The sequence below is a fragment of the Charadrius vociferus genome, unplaced genomic scaffold, assembly GCF_000708025.1.
Source record: "Charadrius vociferus isolate BGI_N301 unplaced genomic scaffold, ASM70802v2 scaffold43, whole genome shotgun sequence".
In the NCBI taxonomy this organism is placed as follows: Eukaryota; Metazoa; Chordata; class Aves; order Charadriiformes; family Charadriidae; genus Charadrius; species Charadrius vociferus.
The window spans coordinates 5701746-5711281 of NW_009648043.1; the positions used below are offsets into that span (position 1 = coordinate 5701746).

General features: G+C 42.4%; 1 protein-coding gene across 1 annotated transcript in view; it reads right to left on the reverse strand.

The window, feature by feature from the left end:
• Positions 1 to 7115: 7115 nt before the first annotated feature.
• PTPRZ1 (protein tyrosine phosphatase, receptor-type, Z polypeptide 1) overlaps positions 7116 to 9536 on the reverse strand; it is a 148955-nt gene continuing 146534 nt past the window's right edge. The window contains exon 29 of the mRNA XM_009883671.1: positions 7116 to 8164. Coding sequence (XP_009881973.1) covers positions 8024 to 8164 — 141 coding nt within the window. The 3' untranslated portion in view covers positions 7116 to 8023. The remainder of the gene's footprint in view (positions 8165 to 9536) is intronic.

The window sequence follows — 9536 nt, forward strand, 5'->3', positions numbered from 1 at the left end:
ACGGAGCGAAGCCGGTTGCGGTACGTTGAAATACCTGCTGTTCCGTGGTGCCTTGCGCTGTGAAGAGAGCACGTCGGGGTTTAGCTCTGCAGCTAGGAAGGGCATTCTGAAACACAACACAAGCTAATGTGCTTAGAAGCCGCTCCAAATGACATGTTTACTCCTTCCACTTACACTGTGTGCCTCGTCCAGGTTAAGTAATGTTACAAAGGGAATAGACTGTGTAGCATAAGCAGCTTTGAAATGCAGTAGGATTAGAGGTTTAAATCACTACTTTTGGAGTTAGCTTCTGTCCTTTTGCTATTATGCTTTTGAAGCGTTCATTTGGGAGCCTATGCATACTACTCAATACAGTGCCGCTTCAGACTGATGAGAGTTTGCAGCGTACCGGCTCGTTTGGGGGTAAGCGCTGTGCTGCACAGCCGTGCCTGCCCGGCTCTGGCGCCAGTTTAGCCGCATCAGCCCAGAATTGAACTTTAGCCCCAGTGCAGCTTCTCTCTGACAAAACAGCAGTTGCTTCCTTCCAGTTCAGGGATGCTTCTGTGGCTTTTGCTCAGGGATTTCTACGCTACCTTGCAATGCAAGCATGGCTTAGGCATCACCAGTTAGCCCTGTGAGATGCAGCGCTGTGGGCAGATACCATTTGCACTGGTACCTGTGCAATTGTCTGGAGCTCCCCTTTTCTAAAGCTGAATACTGACGCTGGAAAGTGTCTGCTTCCAGCTTTGCTCACACGCGCACTTTGCTGATAAACGCACAGCCTTTTACCTCCTGAGAAGCGTAGTGCTATGCTCGCGGTCCCGAGGGGCTGGAATTCCAGGTGTTGCTCTGCCCGCCAGGAAAAGCAGCCATAACAGTAGCTGAAGTTTTGACCTCCAAGTCTTGCTACTCAGGATTTGGATTTTCTTTGTGCATGTGTCATGAAATAGCTGCTGCAACAAAAAGGAGGGTGAAAGAAGCCAAAGGGAGAAGGAGGAATGAAGGGCAAAGTATTATTGTCAGAGAGGAGGGCTTTTTATACTGAACCACTGAATGCTTTTGTACTGTCAAATTTGGATTCTGTTACAGTGCCATGCGTGTGCTGAGTATCAGAGGAAATCCTGGCTCCACTAAGTTGGTTTACTTCCCACTGACCTTGCAGGCGGTTGGGCTGTTGTGTGGCTGGTACGTGCGACTGGGGTAAGGATGGAGCCTGCAATGAATGTTCAGCGCTCTGCTGCCTTCTCCTCCCCCCGGTAGAGATCGAAGGTCTACAACTAAGGGTTAAAATTAGACTCGGATCTGCTGGTGCCTTCCAGTCCAGTGCTTGGTGAGACCAGGATTTCACTGAATTCTCTGTTCCCTCCTTTACCCCACAAATACACAACTGCAGAGTTGTGAATCTGTGTGTATGCATGCACCTTGCTTGCTTTTCTGCCCAGGAAATGCAGTATGCAAAGAAAATTGGAATTTTTAAAAAGTATGTAATCTCTTTGGAGCACAAAAAGAAGGCGCTACAGAGTGTTTTCTTCAAGAAACACTGCTACTATTTTTGAAACATTTTGTATCAGAATATATTTCTGTTTCCCAGTGCAATGCTGCTTTTCGTTTTCTAAGTTTAGACTTAAATGAATTTATTGCTCAGCTTTTGTATGAAGATTAGACTTCTCAGTTCTCTTTGCATATTATTGGAAAGATAATTGTATCTTATACACAAGATGATTGCTTGAAAAATAAATCTGAAAACCTGTGTTTTGTCGTCACATCGTCTTTACAGTCTAATGAGATGTACATGAACGGGATTTGTTTTTTTACATAGGTGGTTATATTGAAAGGGTGTCTACATATGGATTTCTCCGTGCACGTGAAATACCTTTCCATACTTTTTGCTAGACTCACAAGAGAAGACTCTTCAAGGATTGTTTAAGCATCCACATCTAACACCCATATATATATTTATATACATACATATGTGTACCTAGACATCATCTTCAGCTATAATCTTAAGAGATGCAGTTTTTTAGTACGTGTTTTGTGCTTGGGCATGAGGACAACTACTTAAGTGGAAGGCTACAGTATATGTATAATGTCTCCCTGTGCCCCAGGAAGGAATGAAAGCTTGGCGTCTCACTGCCTGTCTCAGCTTGAGGGCCTTGCTCAGCTGAATACATGGGTTGGTTTCTTCTGTCACTGCCTGGGCTGAAAGGCTCTTAAGCTGTTCACATCAGGCTGCAAGGAACAGATTTTTATCACTGTGTCTCTCCTATTTTTTTCATTTTGGAATTTATTCTAGTGCCAGCTCTCCATGACAGACAAGATCCCAGTTTCTTTCTGAGATGGAGGAGTTTGAGCCCCGTTACACTCAGACTCCATTCCTTGCCTCAGTGTTTCACGTTCTCTCTGCCCCCGATATTCCTGTAGGTGAGAATTACATCCCTTTTCAGGGACCGGAGCACAAAAGTGTGACTGCTGGACAAAGGGCATGTGCTCCTAGCATAATAGCTGTTTAAGGGGGAAAAAAATAGGGGGTGAAGTGATTGTGATTAGGCTGGAAAACTAATGAGGGAGAGGGAGAAAAAAAAGAAATCTAGCTTTGAGTGTCCAGCAGAATTTATCCAGGCAAATTAGACCATCCCAAATCCGCTGTGACTAATTACAGGGTCACAGGATGTGACTTTGCTAAAACAAGGGAATGAGCTCAGTAAGCCAGAAGGGTGGGTTTTTTTCTACTTTTTTTTTTGTTCTAAAAAGAAAATAATGCAATTGGAAACAGAAGGGAATCGGGGAAATGGGGCCAAATGTCCTGAGACACTTCTCTTTCCTCTTGTCCCTTTGAAAGTTAAGTCCCTAATCCACCAAAGCACAAACCTGTGATACAGAAATGGATGGTCAGACCTCAGCCCTGCTGCGGGGAAGCAGTGAAAACAAGTGTAACGTAGGACACCTCAGAACTGTGGGAACAGTTGGGTCTCTGTTTCTGTTTTTAACCCCAATAAGAGAACAGGGCTCCTCTCTTCCCCAGCCTTGCTTTGCTTATGCTTCAGAACGATTAGAGAGAGAAACGAGTTCAGCTTTGCTAAACTCATCTTGAAGTAAGAATTTACCACAGAAAATTTCAACCCATCTGAAATGACAGAGGTTATCCTCGGCTATTGCAATGAACTGTGCCAGGTAAAAAGCGTTGTGTTAAAACATTGCTGAAACTAGTTCAGCCAACTGATTTTCAAAGTCTATACTAAGATCTTTAACTAATATGCTGTTGCACTGATAGCTATGAGTTTGTATGACTTCTATTCATTGTTTATTGCTGACTTTTGGAAAGCTTTTCCACAGGTATTAAATCACAACACCACAATCACTAAACAGTTGGTGATGTTAGTAAATTTCTTTTCTTTTTTTTTTCAACTGTCCACTCGCCTATGATTTCTGAGGAGGCAGCTCACTAATAAAGTTTTCCTTGGCACATACGACTTGCAGCTTTGTTAAAAAAAAAATAAAAATCTTAAACTGACATCGTTTCTTAATATCCTACTTCTTGCAGGAGATGATACATAACATCTTTTCCACACTTGACCCAGTTTGAAAAGGCAGGCTATGTGTCTTTTGAGTCTGTAGCTTGGATTACAAGAAAAAAATTAATTAGAATATGGCCTTTGTCTGAGAGGGGAACTGACACGCATTTATTAAAATCTGTAATCCATCACGGTTGAAGATTATAGAAGATTTTTTATGATTCTTATTTTTTTTCTAGATCAGAACCAATATGTGTGAGTAAAGAGATTATCCTAAGCACTTATGTTTTAAATAACTTGTCAGCATGCTAAGATGATGAATGTGATTACAAACATCTCTGGAAGAAACCTTGAACGACAGCTGATTCCTTGGATTATCATTTTAAAATGTCTGCAAAACAGTTTAGGTTGAAAGGAACAGTTATATCAAGATGGGATTTTAGAAAGGAGGATTCCCGTTTCGCTTTTGGTCCTTAGAGGCTTGCAAAACATAGTAGAATTAATTGGCCTAAAAACTACTTTGTATGTACAACTATATGCAACTGCAATTCCATTAACAGAAGGTATCAAGATAATATGCACGAAGTTATTTGAGGCTACAAGCCAATTTTCCTAAAGAAAGGACTGGGGAAGTAGCACACGAGCATTACAGTTTCTTCTGTTGTGTACGAATACGGTGAAGTGCAGAAGTACGCAGTAAGAAGATTATGGTATATGGTTTGGAAATGGCCATAAGATCACAATTAACCTCTCTCGTACAGGCACCCCTAGAGATTAAGAAAGAAATCATGTCTATGTTTTTGGAACGAGCGGGAGAGATGACATCATATAGCTGCCCTTGTTAGCCTAGATGTGCAAGGGGAGGGTGTCAGTGAACCCAAGTGCTTCAGAGGAAGCAGTGCGGAACCCCCAGGCCACCTGGAAAAAGGAGACATTCCCTTCCTCAGCGAGCGACCCATACACACCTTTGTGTACACCAGCTTTGTGCCTGAGAGCTGTGAAGAACATGTAGGTGTAATTCAGCAGTGGTATAAAAATGTGTATTGTTTGGGACAATGAGCAGGTTCTGTATATTTGAAACTCTTATCACCCCCAAAATAACATAAATAGAACACAACAACAACAACAAAAATCTAGATCCTCTTTTTCAATGGTGTTTAATTTCACAAGGGATACACTGTAAGTTCGCTTTCGCTTAGCAGCCATATCTCAGCCTTGTTCTTCCCGGACTTCAGAATTAGTAAATCCACAGGTATGACAAGGACCACGGGGGAAAAAAAAAGAGTGAGCAGCGGACAGGCGTCACCAGAAGTGCCGCGAAGCCCAGCTGCATTTCACAGGTGGTTCACGGGGCGTTATGTGAGGGAAGGCCAAACCCTGGTGGAGATGTTTTGGAAAGACAAGCTTGCAAGGCCAGAAGCACCCAGGTAACTGTGTTGGTAATACCATGTACAGCTGAGATCGTCTAAGTGGCAGCATCAGAGGTTTCACATTTGGGTATGGCTGTAACAAAACCAAAGCCCGTGAAGAAAAGTTAATGAGGTTTTTTATCTGCAAAGAGGCAAGAGAGACCAGGGTGGAGAAACACAGGGATCAAGGTGCACAGGGAAAGAATAAGCAAGGGAAAATGGAGAGCAAAGGGGTAAAATGGGCTGCGTGCATGTAAGCAGGCTGCTGGGCCGTGCCCTCTTCCAGTTCTCCGTGTGATGAATCCTGCTTCTACCACTCTCTCTGTGTGTGTGTGTCTATCTCCCTGTGTGGAACATGTGTCCTCCATGGTCCTGCAAACGGTACTTGGGCTGAGACAGTCAAATTGTCCCACATTTGACTCTGGTGGACCCCTGGGGCTCCAAGCCCAATGGATTCACCCCAGCTTCTGTCAGGAATAGTGTGGCCAGCAGGACTAGGAAAGTGATTGTCCCTTTGTACTCAGCACTGGTGAGGCCCCACCTCAAATACTGTGTTCAGTTTTGGGCCCCTCACTACAAGAAAGACATTGAGGTTCTGAAGTGTGTCCAGAGAAGGGCAACAAAGCTGGTTGGGGTCTGGAAAACAAGTCTTCTGAGGACCGGCTGAGGGAACTGGAGCTGTTTAGCCTGGGGAAAAGGAGGCTCAGGGGAGACCTTATCGCTCTCTACAACTACCTGAAAGGAGGGTGTAGCAAGGTGGGGGTTGGTCTCTTCTCCCATGTGACAAGTGACAGGACGAGAGGAAACAGCCTCAAGTTGCACCGGGGAGGGTTAGATTGGATATTAGGAAAAATCTCTTCACAGAAAGGGTTGTCAAGCATTGGAACAGGTTGCCCAGGGAAATGGTTGAGTCACCATCCCTGCAGGTATTTAAAAGACATGTAGATGTGGTGCTTAGGGACATAGTTTAGTGGTGGACTTGGCAGTGTTAGGTTGATGGTTGGACTTGATGATCTTAAAGGTCCCTTCCAACCTAGACAATTCTATGATTCAGCCACTCCATAACCTCTGGGACCACATTGCTGTGGTTATAAAGACAAGTGGTCAAGCATCAAAGAGAATTCAAGTGCATTCACATGTTAACACAGCTTTATAAGACAAATTGTACATTGTTTTGACTATTTTGTTTATATGACTTTTTTTAAAAAAAAAGAGGACAAGAGCAGGAAAAAGTCTGCTTTACTTTACTATTCTGTCATTCTATGCCACACTGTCTCCTGGTCTAGCACCTTCACACTCATTTCAGATATCAACCGTACCAGGATTTTTTAAATTTCCACCGTTTAGATTCCTCTAAACCTAAACTTGTTCTGGCTTTATTGCAGCTCCACCTATCCTCAACCCCGCACTGCTGAAGGACATCTAGATCTATCTGCTGGCACACTGAGATCCCTCACACACCCTCGCTTCAGGACATCAGTCAACTAAAATCTCCAAGTCCACATCAAGTCAGTCTTCTTCCATCCTTATTTTTTACTGAAGTTCCTGTGACATTCTGATCCAGAACTTTATCTCTGCTCTCAGTATTTCTACATAGCAACTGAACGTACCAAAGTGAGAAAATAACTACTCTCATGGCCTGTGTTGGTTTTAAACAAAGACCTATTCTGCTCCAGACTCCTCTACCCTCCTCAGTGAAACCACCTTCAGTACAATCGGTATCTCTTCTTGCCAGTTCAGAAGGTTACAGAAAGCAGTTGAGAGGCCAAGTTGAAACATTTTGCTTTTGTTCTTGCAGAGGTTACTTGCTTTATTGCTTCCCAGAGTTTGGCTTTTTCTTTGGCAAAGGAAGCAGAATAGAGCCCGGCAGCTGAATGAATGATCTGGAGCAAAGCCAGCACGGAGAAGTCTTGTGAGGGGGCAATTAAGGCAATTTGGAGGCCTGGGACAGCCCATTAGCCTGTGGGCGACCAGACTGGGAGACACGCAAGGAGAGGCTATAAAAATAGGAGCTAACACGGACACTATGGGTACGGCTGGAAGTGGAACAGAGATTAGATAACAAAAAAGTTTTCCAAAAGTGTCTTCTGAACTCGCAGATTCCTCGGGAAGAGCAGCCGTCGCAGGTCAGCCTTGAGTCCTTATTCTTGTAAGTAAAAGCTCTCCTGCATGACAGTGACAACTGTTTAATGTATGTGGAAGACGGCTAAAAGCAGACTGGAATATTTATATTTATTTTTGCAATGCCATAGGTAAAAACAATTTAACAATGCCAAGTACAGGTGCTATTCTGGTAAAAACTTCTCATTTCAAAACAAATGATTTCTATTTCCCACAAAAAGTTAAAATCACATGCAGCTATATGAAGGTTAATTGCTTAAGATGCACAATTATATATCAGAAGACTTTGTTAAAATAAAAACATCCTGGACTACATCATTTTAACAAGGCAATTACACAGAACTAGAAAACTGACTCTGTAGTAAAATATAAAAATCTACAATTATAAATATAAATTTGGTCCATGGATCACTACAGAAGTAGCAGTATTTACAGTAAGTATCAGATTACTATTCTAAATGTCTGATTGAAGTCTTAAAATGTCGCATGTTATGGAGAACAGTATTTTATTTACATTCTACTATATTAAAAGTTACATTTCTAGCAATTGTAAATTGTTATAAATACAGCAAATAAATCAAATACTAAACCCATGACATGTTTGTAATTGAGAGTCCCCTAACATCTATAAATATGATAATTTTAAGTTAAAAGTAAAGCCAGATAAATCAAAAACTAATACTGAAAAAACATACCACAATTCAATTCTTAGAAACACTGTAAAAGTCAATCAAGTTAGTCCAGACGTAACAATGTATTACAAGAAATCTTTCAAGAAAAGGCACACATTGTTAATGATAAAAGTTCTGCAGTAAAGTCATATGTAACAGAAATGACTGTTTGTTTGAGCAAGGGTTGGGATCTGATTTTATATATATATATATAGTGATTGGACAGATTTCATCCCACCCCCCTCAAAGTATAAAACTGAAAACCATAATGGTAAACGCCAGGTGTAACTGGTGTGATGTAGGTATGTGTGTGTTTAATTTGATGTCTTAATTAAACTAAAGATTCTAAACTTTCAGCTGCATTTCCATCAGGTAAAGCTGAGCCATTACTGTCCATAGATGCTGAAGGGTTTTCTTCTTGCCTTGTGCTGACGAGGCTGAGAATAGCTTTGTACAGAAACTGGTACTGCTCCTGGAGAAGAGAAGAGGATATAGTCAGTGTGTTGCCAGAAATAATAACACTAGATTATCTTGTAACACTGTTACTCAAAATTAATTAACAGATAATGTGTCAGTCTGTTAATCTACTGTGCTCCACAATTTATTGTGTTACTTAGCAGCTTTATTAATTTTCTGACTAATGGCTCCCCCTGTACACAATGTAAAGCACAAGATTAAGGAACACAGAACAGGCAGGGGAGAAAACTGTGTTTCAAAAGAAATACTATGTGTTGAATCTGACCCTTGTTAAAGTCAAATGCAAAGTTCCCATTGTCTGAATGGGGTCAGGATTAGGGCTACTGTTGGTCTGTTGGCTTTTTTTTCTCCTTGAATACGTTCTCATTTTTGCCCTCTGAATTCCATCGAGGCAGATTTTATTTTTCCCTCCTTTTTTGCTACTTGCAGTTACTGTTTCTGTTTGTGAAGACCCTGCCAAGCGTAGGAAGAGAGCCAAGACTTTGTGGGAAGATTCACCGAGGAGGCCACTGCCTTGAGGGAGCGGAGGGTCTCAGCTGAGTGCAGGGGGAATGGAGGAGCGCCAGCAGGCAGCTGGGCTGCAGCGTGGGCTGGGAAGGAGGAAAGAGCTGGATGCTCTGCGCAGGGAGAGCAGGCACAGCAAAGCCTGTGCTGCACCAGGTAACAGTGGATGCTCTGAAAGGGCAGAGGAGTGTTTTGGTTTCTAGGATGGATATGGGAGGATAAAGAATTTGTGTGATGGAAGGAGCGGGGAACAGTAAGACAGAATAAATAGAGTGGGGCTTGGGTTGGGTTGGACTAAGAGCTGTGGGGTGGAAAGAGCAACAAAACTGAAAATCTGCAGTAGAAGGATGGGAAACTGGAAATCTGAGATGAAGGGCCCAGGTATTTGCTGGAGGCTCCTGGGGAAAGAGGAGTGAAGGTCCTTATGGTGCTGCTGAGGTGGGAAGAGTTCCCATTTTCACTCCACTGTCTGCCGAGCAGTTCAGCCTGGGCTAGCTGGGCGGGTTAAGGGGTGGACACATCCATCTGTCAATCCTGTGTCATGTCCTGGTTTTGCTGTCAAAAATGTGACAATGCTAACTCTAACATTTCACTCTTAAAGTGTTTTCCTTATTGCATCCATTGTAGCTCTACAGCAGTTAGATATGTAGTGGCATGATCAAAGGAGCAGGGTTCATAGTTTTTAATTTCATTTTCATTTGTATGACACTGACTTAGTAAGTAATTCTTATTTGTTATATTTTTGATGTTTTTTCTTTCTTTAAGCACAGTGACGATGCTGTCAAGTGACCATTCAACAGATCATGAAAGATCAAAGTCCATCCTGAAATGGAAAACTAGGGTAAGTACTTCAGGGTCTACTT